Source organism: Melanostigma gelatinosum (genome assembly GCF_949748355.1).
Source record: "Melanostigma gelatinosum genome assembly, chromosome: 12".
In the NCBI taxonomy this organism is placed as follows: Eukaryota; Metazoa; Chordata; class Actinopteri; order Perciformes; family Zoarcidae; genus Melanostigma; species Melanostigma gelatinosum.
In genome coordinates this window covers 9,544,202-9,558,760 of record NC_136645.1, presented here as the reverse complement: position 1 = coordinate 9,558,760, position 14,559 = coordinate 9,544,202, and the positions used below count along the sequence as shown (strand labels likewise).

Below are 14,559 nucleotides of genomic sequence, written 5' to 3'. Positions count from 1 at the left end.
GTAAAAGTCCTGCATTCAAAACTTTAAAAGTATTGTACGTTTTTCTATCCTATCAGGTGGAGGTGAATTCATATAGATTCATCAGCATGTATTGTTTTGCTCGTATATGTTACATTAATAATATGACTCCGCAAAGTATCTAGAAATAATTAAAAATAAAAATAAATGTAGTGGAGTGAAAAGTACATTTGCCTTGAAACTGTGGTAGGCTATGCAATTTACGTTAACAAGGTATACTGTACTCAAGCAAAGCACAGAACCATATTCCCTCACTTTACGATGAATTGGTTAACGATTAAGATAGCATTTCATGTGAACTTTGTCACTTCGGCTGAATGGCATTAACGTTGCTGGACCTTTTAATGTCACGTTGCTCCCGATAGAGTTGGTTGATGTTCGCCTCTTATATTACAACGAGTTTAAACCAAGTAACGTCAGCTCACGTTTCTGCTCTCTTAACGGTTCCGCTTCGATAAAACCGCAGAGATTTGGGTTTGTAACCGGAGCTGAGTGCGACTCTGTAGCTGAAACAATACGAGCAACGCCTAATTTACTCGCTGCTTGGAGAGATAGTGTTTGTGTCATTTCGCATAGCAGCTTAACTGCCAGAGAGTAGTGTGCCCAACCCGAATGAACTAACCTCTGTGCCACTTCTGCCGGGTTCGATGCTCGGCCCCGTCATGTACGTTTTGCTCGAGTATTGGTCGGTACACAGCAAATTATGCAGATTTTTTTTTGTTGTCGGCATCGGAGGAGGAGGGCTGGAGGCTGGGCCAGCGTAATGCTACGTGTCTTGGAAGTCCCTTTTAAACCCCCCTCGTCTTCTTCGATCACTAAGTTTCTGGAGGTTTTACGAACTCGTCTCCCTCATCCAGGCATCTGCGAGCGTGAAGAGGTCCGAGACCCGGTGTTCAGCAGCCCGTAGGCGGTGTTCCAACAGCGAAATGTCCGGGGTGAAGAAGCTTCGTACGGTGAGTAGATGCTCAGACAACGGTGAGACAAGAAACAACTGAAATGCAATCTGTCATCAGATCAGCCCTGAAGTGTTAGTCAAAAAAAGTGTGTGTGTGTGTGTGTGTGTGTGCGCGCGCGTTCTAATAAACACTCTGTTCTCCTTGAGACACAGTGAAAAGTAGTCTCATTAGTTGATGACTTTTTTCCATTCAAAGGTAACCCTTGTTGGTGCCTCCCTCTTCACTGTATGAGGCTGCTGCCAGGTGTGACGGTCACAGACTGGCCTCGGCTCTGTATAATAGGCCGGTTGTTGTAGTCGCGTATCCACGTCAATTTGGCCCATTCATAATGCAGCGAGGCTGGAGAAAGAGGCCACTGTGAGACGGCGGTCCGATGCTGCACAGGAATGCTGCTAACTCGGAGAACATGTGTGGAGGAGAGCTAAGTGAGAATGAGAGCAACGAGAAAGGCTGTTATACAAAAACACCGTGCTGTAGGCTCACAGACATCCATTCACAAACCTGTGTTGCGTCTTTGTCTAGTATTAGAGCGTGTGCCCCATGCACGAGCTGCATTTTGTAGATTCACACCCCTCACTTTATGCACAATTACAGACAAGACGACTCTGATTTCACCGGAAAATCTCAGAGCTGAATATGAGCCTGAGTCACTTTTAAACTGCAGATGAATGTATTATTATTAGTGTGTAAATGGGATATATTTGGGTTTTAGACTGTTTATTGGACGGAATAAACACAACACACAACACACATCACACATCACACAACACACAGCACACAGAACACACACATATTTAGATATGTAAACATTGGCTTTTCTTTATAATTGTTGTTACTTTGACAAAAGGCCCTTACTATTTCCCCATTGTTGTACATATTCAGACCACTGTATTATCAAAGTCTATCTTTTGTAATTTCCCCACAAAGAGGATGTAAGCTGCACTGGGAGCCAGAGGAATGGAGTGACATAAGGGAATGCAGTTGAAAGTCCTTTATAAGAGCACAGTTAAATTCAAAAGCATGCTAAATTAAAGGAGGGAAGTGATTTAGAAATGAATTCAAATGAAGTGAAGTAATGGTTCTGGGGGGGAAAGCATGTCTAAAGAGCACGTCTTAAAGTTTTCTCTTAAATAAATATTGACTAAATATTGAAAAAATTGATTGTCACACTTTTGTAACCAAGCTGCACATTTTCAAAACCTTTCAACATGTTATTAGTCATATTTGGAGTGATTTCTATTCATTTTTTTATTACTAGCACTTCCCAGAATGGTTATCATTAACCCATCCAACCATAGAATATATAACTTTATATAGCGATCTTCACCACTTCCTTGACTGAAACACATGTTTCATGTGTCATAGATTTTGAGTCATGGCTCTGTTTGTGTGTGAAAGACGGCTCTTTAAACGCAGATTGTCACACTGAGACTGAAACTCTCTCTGAGTCTCGGGGATGAGCCTGCAAAAAGTGAAGCCATGGGATGGATGCAGGGACGAGGGGAAAGTGGGTGCAGAGGGCGAACGTGTGGGCACGAGCACTGCCACATCATCGCTGGGCTGCACACACTGGACACATTGTCCAGTCAGTCCTCTCCCCCCCCCCCCCTCTCCTTCCATGCCTCCCTCATCTACCCCTCCCCTCTAGAAGTCAATACAGCCCCATTTATCCACAGCCTGCTCCTCATACTCAGGACAAGTAAAACCAGTCATGCCATGCTAAACTGGTTTGCGTGATGTGACAAGTATTGTTCAGCATCAAAAGGTGTCAGGCGAGGTGAGATGGCTCATTGCAACCAGTCCCGTCCTCTTCATATGTACATCATCACATCTTATGTAACTTCCTCTGAACCGCTTTCGCTTGCCTCTATCTGAGCACGCGCTCATTTAAATCAAGATTGAAGACTTTTCTGTTTGCTGCTGCTTTTAATTGAACCACATTCAATTAATATATTAATCAATTTCCTGCATTTCTGCATTTTACTACTGTATTTTATTTCTTACACTGTTCTTAATTGCTGTTAAATTTCCTTTTCTTTTGCCTTATGTTTTGATGCTTTTAATGGTTTTAAAAGGACTGCACAATATATCGCCATTTCTTCCGGGACCGAGTTCGTGCAAGGCGTACACTATAAAACGCAGATCGGCAGAGATCTTTTCCAGACGTGGTTTGTGTGCGAGTAATTGCAGAATTGCGGCAGTGTATGGTTGATTGCGTGCAGCGTAATGTCTCAGGGAGACATCAATTATTGTTTCAATGTATGTTTTAAATCTCCTTTACTTTTTACTACTGAATTTTATTTCTTACACTGTTTCTTTAATTGTTGGAACGCTGTTAAGCATTCCAACCCACACACACACACACCCACACACACACACCCCATTTTAAAATAAAAGCCGCACACACATGATTTGTTGCAGCTGTTACGTGTTGCATCTCGGCCAATCAGACATGAGTATTCTGATAAGTTTCCTGATTCGAGTGACATTTACACACACCGCGACACAACTTCTTTCTTCTCTCTCTCTCTCACAACTTCTTTCTTCTCTCTCACAAATTCTTTCTTCTCTCTCACAAATTCTTTCTTCGCTCTCTCTCCTCACAACTTCTTTCTTCCCTCTCTCTCACAAATTCTTTCTTCTCTTGCTCTCCTCACAAATTCTTTCTTCTCTCTCTCTCACAAATTCTTTCTTCTCTCTCTCTCACACAAATCCTTTCTTCTCTCTCTCTCTCACAAATTCTTTCTTCTCTCTCTCTCACAAATCCTTTCTTCTCTCTCTCTCACAAATTCTTTCTTTTCTCTCTCTCACAAATCCTTTCTTCTCTCTCTCACAAATTCTTTCTTCTCTCTCTCTCACAAATTCTTTCTTCTCTCTCTCTCTCACAAATTCTTTCTTCTCTCTCTCTCTCTCTCACAAATTCTTTCTTCTCTCTCTCTCCTCACAAATTCTTTCTTTCTTCTCTCTCTCTCACAAATTCTTTCTTTTCTCTCTCTCACAAATCCTTTCTTCTCTCTCTCTCTCTCACAAATTCTTTCTTCTCTCTCTCTCCTCACAAATTATTTCTTCTCTCTCTCTCTCTCACTAATTCTTTCTTCTCTCTCTCCTCACTAATTCTTTCTTCTCTCTCTCCTCACTAATTCTTTCTTCTCTCTCTCTCTCACAAATTCTTTCTTCTCTCTCTCTCTCACAAATTCTTTCTTCTCTCTGTCTCTCTCACAAATTCTTTCTTCTCTCTCTCTCTCTCTCTCTCTCTCTCTCTCTCTCTCTCTCTCACTAATTATTTCTTCTCTCTCTCACTAATTCTTTCTTCTCTCTCTCTCTCTCTCTCTCTCTCCCTGTCTGTCTCTCTCTCATACAGTCATTCAGGTCTTAGAGACTTTTAGAGGACCCCCCCCCCCACACACACACCCCATTTCAAAATAAAAGCCCCAAAGAGTGAATTCTAACTGAACTGCTTGTGATGAAGCCAGGCATTTAATAACCTATGTTTGTGTGTCAAACATGATGATTATGTCTCCTCTCCCCCACCCAGCACCACCCTTTCAAAATAAAAGCCCCATGGATTAACTGTATTTAAACAAGCTCAAAATTAGGCTTTTTTGTTAAAAAAATGAATGCTCTTACTAATACTGCGACAACTACTACTGCTGCTGCTAATATAGTATTACTACTTTGACTATAACTTTTGCTGTTGCTACTATCACTGCTACTACTGCTACCATCAATATTATTACTACCACTACTACTATTACTTATACGACAACTGCTACTACTACTACTGCTATTCATGCTACTAAAAGTAGTAATACTACTACAGCTATTAGTACAACTGCTACTAGTACTACTACTACTGCTACATCTTCTACTGCCATTACTATTACTACTACTACTACTACTGTGATATTAAATACTACGACCAATACTACAGCTGTTACTATGACTACTGATACTACGTCTTCTACTACTTCTTCTAATTACTAATACTTCTACTTCTAATAATACTTCTACTACAACTTCTACTACGACTACAAATATCACTACTACTACTACTTATTCAAATGCTACTAATACTTCTACGAATAATACTTATACTAAAACATATACTACTACAAATATCAGCACTGATGAATTTTTTTAAGCCACAGAAACTGTTCAAATATCAAAATGTTCAGCTCTTTCAGGAGAGGTGTGATATGACTTTTCATATTTGTAATCTTTAAACTTCTTGAATTATTAAGCTTTTTGCAATTTGTTTTTGAATTGGATATTTATTTTCAGCAATGTTTTTGCGATTAATTTCAGTTTTCAGCATTCCAATGCATTTTCAGCAGGAAATGCTTTTTCTAGTTGTTTTTAAATCTCCTTTTCTTTTGCCTTATGTTTTGATGCTTTTAATGGTTTTATGTGAAGCACTTTGAATTACCTTGTTGTTGAAATGTGCTATACAAATAAACTTGCCTTGCCTTGCCTTGCCTTCTGTTTCAGGACCTCAACAGGTCGACCAACGTGGTGTATCAGGCCCACCATGTCAGCCGCAGCAAGAGAGGGCAGGTCATGGGGACCAGGGGAGGCTTCAGGGGCTGCACCATATGGCTGACCGGTAAATTTCTATACACTCGTATGTGATCTCCATCTAAAAGTCACGAGGCGGCTCATTCCTCTGTCACATAGGAAACCGACGGGGTTAAGCTCACCTGGACCGGACTAAAAATATCGTGTCGTCATGCTGATATGTCTCTTGTCACATGTTTCCATCTAGGTTTGTCAGGTGCCGGAAAGACTACCATCAGTTTTGCCCTGGAAGAGTTTCTCGTGTCCCACGCCATTCCCTGCTACTCACTGGACGGAGACAACATTCGCCAAGGCATGAATAAGAATCTGGGCTTCTCGGCCGTAGACCGCGAGGAGAACATCCGCCGTATTGCTGAGGTGGCCAAACTGTTTGCCGATGCCGGGCTGGTGTGCGTCACCAGTTTCATCTCACCTTTCGGCAAGGTCAGAAAACACGAGCAGTCAAAGTCTACACAAATAGCTGAGAACCTCCAATGAAGGCTTTGGTGAAAGTGTGGAATACACTGCAAACGCAGAAATGAAATGTTTGTACTGACTTCTTCCGCAGGATCGTGACGAGGCGAGGAAGATCCACGCGAATGCCGGGCTGCCGTTTTTTGAGGTGTTTATCCACGCTTCTCTGGAGGTGTGTGAGAGCAGGGATGTAAAAGGACTTTACAAGAAGGCTCGCGCTGGAGAGATCAAAGGTCAGCGGGACAGTGCAACACTTCCCACCAATGTTTGATACGCTAGCTCTCTAGGAGTGATACGAGTAAAGCCAAGCCCTCTAACCGTATTAAAGTAAAACATAGAATATGAACGCTGATGGGGGTCTTTTTTAAAAATTTGTTGCCAGGTTTCACTGGGATCGACTCAGATTACGAGTGTCCTGATGCGCCAGATCTTGTGCTGAAAACTGGAGAGCTCTCAGTGAACGAGTGCCTCCACCAGGTGTTGGAGCTGCTCAAGGAGCAGGTGGGTGTAACATAAAATAAATGTACTATACATGTTGCTTCTCACACAGGCTTTCATCAGTCTCAGTCACTTTACATGTCTGTTATGAGGGGCACTGTATTTTCCCGTGCACAAGACACATGTTAAAGCTCACAGAGCACCTTGTAAGTAAATATCAGACGGTAAGTCTGCTACATCCCGAACTAAATAAGCAGATTTAGTCTCAAAGCAGGTTCCGTATTGACACGGATAGACTGTATTACCTCGCTTCCCTGAACCAAACGTTTTTTTGAAAGGCAATTACAATAGAGTGGTGCCGGGACGACGTGGGCCATTTGGGAGGTTATGATCACACTGGTCCATAACCAGTTTTGGCATCTAACCAAAAACCCATTGATTTTGAGACGATGGAACCCAAAGAGCATTTACAAGCAAAACTGTAGCATCTGCAACTAAAGACAAAACACACACAAAAGTCAAAGTTCAAAGTTTGCTTTATTGTCAATTCCACAATGTACTGAACATACAGGGGAGTTGAAAAGACATATAAAGACATATAAAGTGAATACAGTGTAATAGATTAAAAAAAAAGAGAAAAAAACAAAAAAACTATCAATCTGTATTTAGCAGCAGTTGGACGTGGGGATTTAGCAGCAGTTGGCCATGGGGAGTCTTAAAAAGCATTTTTCAAGCAAAAAATGCTAAACGTCTCCTGATTCCAGCTTCTCGAATGCTGTAAATTGGTGCTTTTCTTTGTCATATATGATAGTCGATGAAATATCTTTGGGGTTTGAACTGTTGGTTGGACAAAACAAGCAATCTGAAGAAGACACTGTGGGTTGAAAATGATGGGAAAGGTTGTGACAGCCGCTTTACAAACTTCTTTTTACCATTTTACACACCAAACGACTAACTGACACATCCAACTATATGATATGATTAACATCCCCCTTTTCTCCTCGTATATAGAACATCGTACCAAACGAGATCATGGAGGAGGTGAATGAACTCTTTGTTACGGAGAACAAGCTGAATCTCGCCGTGGCTGACGCAAACACGCTTCCCACCATCAGCATCACCAAGGTAACCATCATTCCAGCATACGGGCTCCTTTTTGATCACAAAGCAAATGGACAAGGGGGCCAATGCTGGATGAGCCCATAAACATTCCCCACTGTTTAGAGCCTGTGCACATATTAGTCTGCTCCAACTTCCCTGGGTACTAATACAAATTGAAGTGAACTGTCTTTTTAATTGTATCTTCTTCTAAATGGGCTTAGTCAATGGTTATTTCACTCTTTATTGGTGTATTTAAAATAGTAACACCTCCATCTTTAGTCTGTTACTCATCCAACAGACTAAAGACTTGTCGGATGAGTAACAGATGAGTTCTCTCAAACCATCTTGTTGCGATGATCATAAATGTGTCAGCAGCAATGTCTCATTCAGTGACGCCATAAGCTGGATGTTAACTCTTAACCAGCCAGTGTTCTTACTTCCACGATGAATTGATTCTTTCATTCATACTTGTATTTACAGACGTGTTGGTTTAGCGCATCAACGCTGACGGTGCGCTGATCAGTGCGGTTAAGTCCGTGCGTTACATGTCTGTCGTGCTGTTGATGATGAGACATGATTCCTCGTCCACAGTTGGATCTACAGTGGGTGCAGGTCCTGTCAGAAGGCTGGGCGAGCCCTCTGAAGGGCTTCATGCGGGAGAGAGAGTTCCTGCAGGTCTTACACTTTGGCAACCTGCTGGATGGTAAGAGCCCGCTGCACGTATTGACTGTTCTTATAACATGCCAGGACATTGTGTCGCACATTGCCCTGAAGGCAAGCACAAGCAGAGTAACCTACTGAGGACATAAGTGACAATTAAATATGATTGTGCATGTTGTTTTTGAAATTGCTGTGCAATGATTGACAGCAAATGTGCCTATTTCCAAAAAGAACAACTCAGTCCCACCTATCCAAACACTTTATACTATTTTCCACAGTTTCATTTTAATTTTAGACAGCTACGTGAAGTGTTCAATCATTACTTTTTGCTCCTGTTTCAAAGAACAGCACTGGGGGCTTTTTGCGATGGAAAATAGTTTTTTTTTTCTCCTCTTCCAACATGTTTCAAGTTAGGTTAAGAAGTACGCCTGGTGGGGAATAACTGCTTTAAAGTGCTCATCCCCAAACATGAATTGTAACTTACGGGTTGTCTTGAGCGTGCAGTGATTTGTATTTGTTTTGCAGTGTTCATTGTGTACTATAACATTTCTGGAGTAATATTTTCTTTGGTTCACTGGTTGAGATCACTGCATCCTCTTCTGTCCCAGGCGGGGCCATCAACATGTCTGTTCCCATCGTCCTGCCTGTCAGCACAGAGACCAAGCGGGGGATGGACGGCTGCGCGGCTGTCGCTCTGGAGTACCAGGGTTCACGTGTGGCTATTCTCAGGAACCCAGAGTTCTACCAACACCGCAAGGAGGAACGCTGTGCCAGACAGTGGGGCACCACTTGTCCACAGCACCCTTACATTAAGGTGACAAGGCATTCATCGAATATCTTCAACGCGTACAGTTGCAATTTCAATGTCTGTCAGAAGAGTGCACATCAAAGAGTAACGTCCTTTGGTACATACGCCTTTGTTAGCCTTTGCTGTGTCAATATTGAACTTTGGGATTTTGCGGCAAACTAAATATTCGTTAAGCCCCAGAACGACATGACATAATTAACATCTAAAGCCAATAACAAAGCCTTGAATAACAATACTACAGATAACATATTTACGTCCTCAAATATAATTATCTGTTTGTCACCTTTGTCCAGATGGTTATGGAGGGCGGTGATTGGCTGGTAGGTGGTGACCTCGAGGTGCTGGAGCGAATCAAATGGAACGATGGACTTGACCAGTACCGCCTTACTCCACAGGAGCTCAAGCAGAAGTTCAAAGACATGAACGCAGGTTAGAGAATCGAAATCACTCGATCGCAAAACCACCGTAACAATCAGGGAACACACAATGGCATACAATGTGTTCAGCTTATGACAACAAAAAAATAGAACTAAACCTTTTGAAAAAGTTGAGAAATACATACTCACTTAAAAAAAGGTTAAATGCTTTCCTAAAATAGACTGCGGTTTTGACAAACCATTACTCAACCAGAGGGATGCAGTGCGTTTGTTTTGGATTAGTGTCTGCAGCAGATTTATTATGTTAGTGAGTATTTATGTAGGATGGTATATTTGGGGCCGACACTGCGCATGTTCCTGTTAATGATGCCAGCCGGTGCAACAATGATGAGTTTTTAATAACTGCTTCTGACAACAACGGAGCTCTATGGCTGAGAGGAAAACGCTATATTGGGTTTAGCAATGCTACACAGAAAATGCTTGTTAGTGAGATCAATTCATTGTTGATTTTGGGCTTTTTGTGGGGTTTGTTGACAGTAAGAAAAATATAGATGAATTAAATAGAATATATCGATACATTTTTCTAAGAAAATGCAATTTCAATGTCTGTCAGAAGAGTGCAGAGCAAAGAGTAACGTCCTTTGGTACATACGCCTTTGTTAGCCTTCGCTGTGTCAATATTGAACTTTGGGATTTTGCGGCACCCTAAATATTAGTCAAGCCCCAGAACGACATGACATAATGAGTTTTTAATAACTGCTTCTGACAACAACAGAGCTCTATGGCTGAGAGGAAACCGCTATATTGGGTTTAGCAATGCTACACAGAAAATGCTTGTTAGTGAGATCAATTCATTGTTGATTTTGGGCTTTTTGTGGGGTTTGTTGACAGTAAGAAAAATATAGATGAATTCAATAGAATATATCGATACATTTTTCTAAGAAAATGTATGAAACAAAGAGATGTGTGGACGGTATTTTGAGCATGTTTACTGTGACAGCTCCTAAAATGCACACTGTTCTTCACATATGTTGGACTGCACGGACACGAAAGCTCAACACCTCCATTGTGTTGTCCTGCTTCTATTACGCTGCGATGCCACTGCTGTTATTGTCACGTGACCTTTATTTTGTGCTCCTCCATGTTGTCCATCCTTAGATGCGGTGTTTGCCTTCCAGCTGCGTAACCCGGTGCACAATGGTCACGCCCTGCTGATGCAGGACACCAAGCGGCGTCTGCTGGAGCGAGGCTACAGGAATCCGGTCCTCCTGCTGCACCCGCTGGGCGGCTGGACCAAAGACGACGATGTGCCTCTGGACTGGCGTATGAAGCAGCATGCTGCAGTCCTGGATGAGGGCGTCCTGGACCCGGCAAGCACCATCGTTGCCATCTTCCCCTCTCCTATGATGTACGCTGGACCCACAGAGGTGAGGAGGAGTGGTGGCTTGTTGTTTAGTCAGCGGTATCTATCAGTCCGGCTTCCTACTGTGTAACCATTTACCCTTAATATGTGCGTGTGAATAAATATCAACATGCATGTCTTCCTCATCAGGTTCAGTGGCACTGTAGAGCCAGAATGATCGCCGGAGCAAACTTCTACATTGTTGGCCGGGACCCTGCAGGCATGCCTCACCCGGTGACTAAGCAGGACCTGTATGAACCCACCCATGGAGGCAAGGTCCTCACCATGGCCCCGGGCCTCACCTCTGTGGAGATCATCCCCTTCAGGGTCGCTGCCTACAACAAGACTAAGAAGGCCATGGACTTTTATGACACAGAGCAGTGAGTGAAGAGATTTTTCAAATTGTTTTTTTTATGTAAAACATGGAATCTACTGACATGGTTATCCCGGTGTGAACCCAAGTGCAATAAAACTGGAGCGAACTGGTAAAACAAATGTCAGGCTTGCTGTGATAAATCTGATAACGCATTTGTAGGCCCAAGTCTTTCAAGCCACAACATGACTTTTATGGAAATGTGAACTGTCTGTGACCCAGCCTCTTATCTTGTTCGCACTGCAAGAACATTGTCGTGTACATCTTTAGACAGCTCCTACTGAATTCTGACTTCGCTCTTGTAGATGTACAGCCACCTTTCTGTGCAGGTGTAATTATGGCCCCATCATGTGATTTGTAAATAAATAACATATCTAATATGCCTGTCCTGCCCTTCCCTTCTCCCTCACTCTCTCAGACATGCTGACTTTGAGTTTATCTCTGGAACCAAGATGAGGAACATGGCTCGGAGTGCAGAAAACCCTCCAGATGGTTTCATGGCCCCCAAGGCCTGGAAGGTTTTGGTCGACTACTACACCTCTCTGCAGAAGGACAAGTAATCAACAGAGCGCTTAGCTCACGGAAAGCCATCGTTTCCCAAAGGAGGGTAGAAATCCCCCCCCCATCCGTACAGGAGTATTTCGATCGATTTTTGTTTTATCTTATCCAAAAATACTTATTTAGATTGCTATAAATAATCAGTCTCGTCACCATGAAGAAATCTATTTTCTTCAGCAGTTAAAGCATTACATTTTTATATTCCTGTAAAACATGCAAACCATTATAAATGCATTTTATTTTAAGTTATGTATTTGAATAAATTAAAGGTAGATTGAGATCATTATTATTTTTGAATTAAGCACAACCGAACACTGAGAAATCATTTGTGATATTTACATGTAATAGCTGAGGGATGCATGGCAAAAGAAAATTCATTTTTTATAACTACTATAATTACTGATAATATAATTACTTTTTAATTTTATGGAGATTATAAATTATGTTAAATTATGTATGAGCTGAATGAAGGTTGCTTGCCGTTGTATCACTACTTACAGTGCACTTTATTTTGTGAACTGCAACATAGGTTTTTTAATAATGTGAAAGTGCCTTTCTCTCAAATGTCAACTTTTTGAAACAGAAATTGTTTAAATTTCTAACTGGCATTTGCCCTGAAGTGTCTATGTGATTTGTGTGATTTTACAAAGTGCAATTATGTAATAAAGACCTGCAGTTTTACGGTGACAAATAAAGAAGTTATTATGAATCAAATCGAAACAAGATGGATTCAATTTCTTCTCTTTTCCCTGATACCTCTGTCCTAATTCGTCTTTGTGCCACATTGTTTTGCGCCACACCACATTTAACTTATGTCTGTACAAGGTGCCTACCTATCAATTGAGGGTTAAAGGTTGAAGTCGACTGGCCAGTGTGGCATTCTGGGGCTGCAAAGCCAAGAGTGCAGTGCTGCCATCTGCTGGCAAGAAGTGGTACGGGAAAACACCGAAATAACAGAAGTACTTTTTAAATGCATGCAAAAGGGCTCAGTCACTGTGGGGTTCTCTGACAGGAGGTGGGCTTGATAACGACACTCATCATGACGACATCTCTCACTGACACCAGACCCAAAGATAGTCCTGTGTTTCTACCTGTTGTCTCAAATATTGGGTGAACTTGGACAAGCAGCAGTCACAGTGGAGATGTTCTTTATAACTGTCGAATATCTTTATGCACCTTTGTTGGAATTGTAAAGCACTGGGGTTTGACTCTGGATTGGCTTTGGCAGACAGATCTGTTATAACAGATTAAGGAGATCCTGAGACACACAGTTCATTAGGAGAGATGGTGCCCCAATTATTTAGCATTATGACCATGGCGATCATGAAAGTGACCTCATGCTGTGTGGCTGTTTGGCTTTAGCAAGAATGGGCCAACAGAGCAGGACATAGGCACATGCAGTGCAGTGGATTTAGAAATAAGTCTTAGGAATAAGAAAACCAGCAAATGTTTTAGGCACTTAAAATGAAATAAATTATCAAATAATCAACAGTAAAATTGCTTGCTGTTTATTTTCTGTAGCTTGACTAATTTGATTATTTGACCAATTGTTTCGGATCTAATCCAAACCACTGAGAATCTCAATTACTTCAGATAAATATTTTTGATGCATTCAACATTTTTGATTACTTCTTTGTGTTCTTGTAAACTAAAGTGTCATTATTATTATTATTATTATTATTATAGTATTCATTGAAATAATGTCATATGAATCTAGGCAATGACTCTATTTGTAATTTTATTATGCATAATGTAACTTTTTTCACTGTAAGTGAGCGTCAAGGACAAGAATAGAAACAATAAAATAACAGACTGTGGTCCATGCAGTGAACAACGTTAGTATAATTTAGTATTGTTTTAAAGTGATTGTATGAAGAAGGCAATGTAGGAACTGCAAAGTATACTATTGATGAATGAATGAATGAATTTTATTTATATAGCGCTTTTCACAGACAATAGTATCACAAAGTGCTTAACAGAGCAGACATTTAAAAGCATAACAAACACAATGTGACCCTAGGGTCAATAAATTATATACACAGAGAAAAGTAAAAAAATAAAATAAAAATGTAAAACATATTTTAAGAGCAGGTCTAGGACATGGGTTTACTTTTACACAAACGCCAGCCTAAACAGGTGGGTTTTCAGCTGGCTTTTAAAAGTATCCACAGTATCTGCGAGGCGCAGAGTTGCAGGCAGAGCATTCCAGAGCCTCGGGGCCACTGCCTCAAAGGCTCGGTCACCACGGCTCTTAAATCGTGTGCGTGGGACTGACAGAAGACCTAGAGCGTTTGACCTGAGAGTGCGGGCGGGTGAATATGGGCGAAGTAGATCAGCTACATAAGCCGGAGCCTGACCGTGAAGTTCTCTGTAAGTGATGGTGAGAATTTTGAAGTGTATCCTAGATGCTACAGGAAGCCAGTGGAGAGATCGGAGTACGGGGGTGATGTGAGACCGTCGATTTGTCCTGGTGAGTAATCTGGCGGCAGCGTTTTGGATGAACTGCAGACGGTTAAGAGCAGATACACTGAGTGATGTGAAAAGTGAGTTGCAGGAGTCAATGCGTGAAGAGATAAATGTGTGTATGATCATTTCTAATTCAGGTGTTGATACTACAGATCTCAGTTTGCTGATATTTCTTAGATGGAAGAAACATGACCTGGACAGCTGCTTAACATGAGGGTCAAACGACATGGATCGATCAAAGAAAATCCCTAGATTACGCAGGTTGCAATGGGCAGCAGAGGAGAGTGGACTAATAATCTGTGTGATAATATTCAACTATAAACATGATAAACGTCTTATGGATTGATAAATTAAAGGATATATTTTCTACGGCC

The 14,559-nt window shown here is 41.5% G+C and overlaps 1 protein-coding gene across 1 annotated transcript; it reads left to right on the top strand.

Annotated features, from left to right (window-relative positions):
- The first annotated feature begins 837 nt into the window (after positions 1 to 837).
- Positions 838 to 12,472, top strand: LOC306785497 (bifunctional 3'-phosphoadenosine 5'-phosphosulfate synthase 2-like). The gene is made up of 12 exons (XM_079279910.1): positions 838 to 971; positions 5,463 to 5,577; positions 5,737 to 5,972; positions 6,097 to 6,235; positions 6,385 to 6,503; positions 7,452 to 7,565; positions 8,133 to 8,244; positions 8,810 to 9,015; positions 9,303 to 9,438; positions 10,545 to 10,813; positions 10,939 to 11,168; positions 11,580 to 12,472. Exons 1-12 carry the CDS (start codon positions 945 to 947, stop codon positions 11,719 to 11,721), a joined length of 1,845 nt encoding a protein of 614 aa, XP_079136036.1. The 5' UTR covers positions 838 to 944; the 3' UTR covers positions 11,722 to 12,472.
- The last annotated feature ends 2,087 nt before the right edge of the window (positions 12,473 to 14,559 follow it).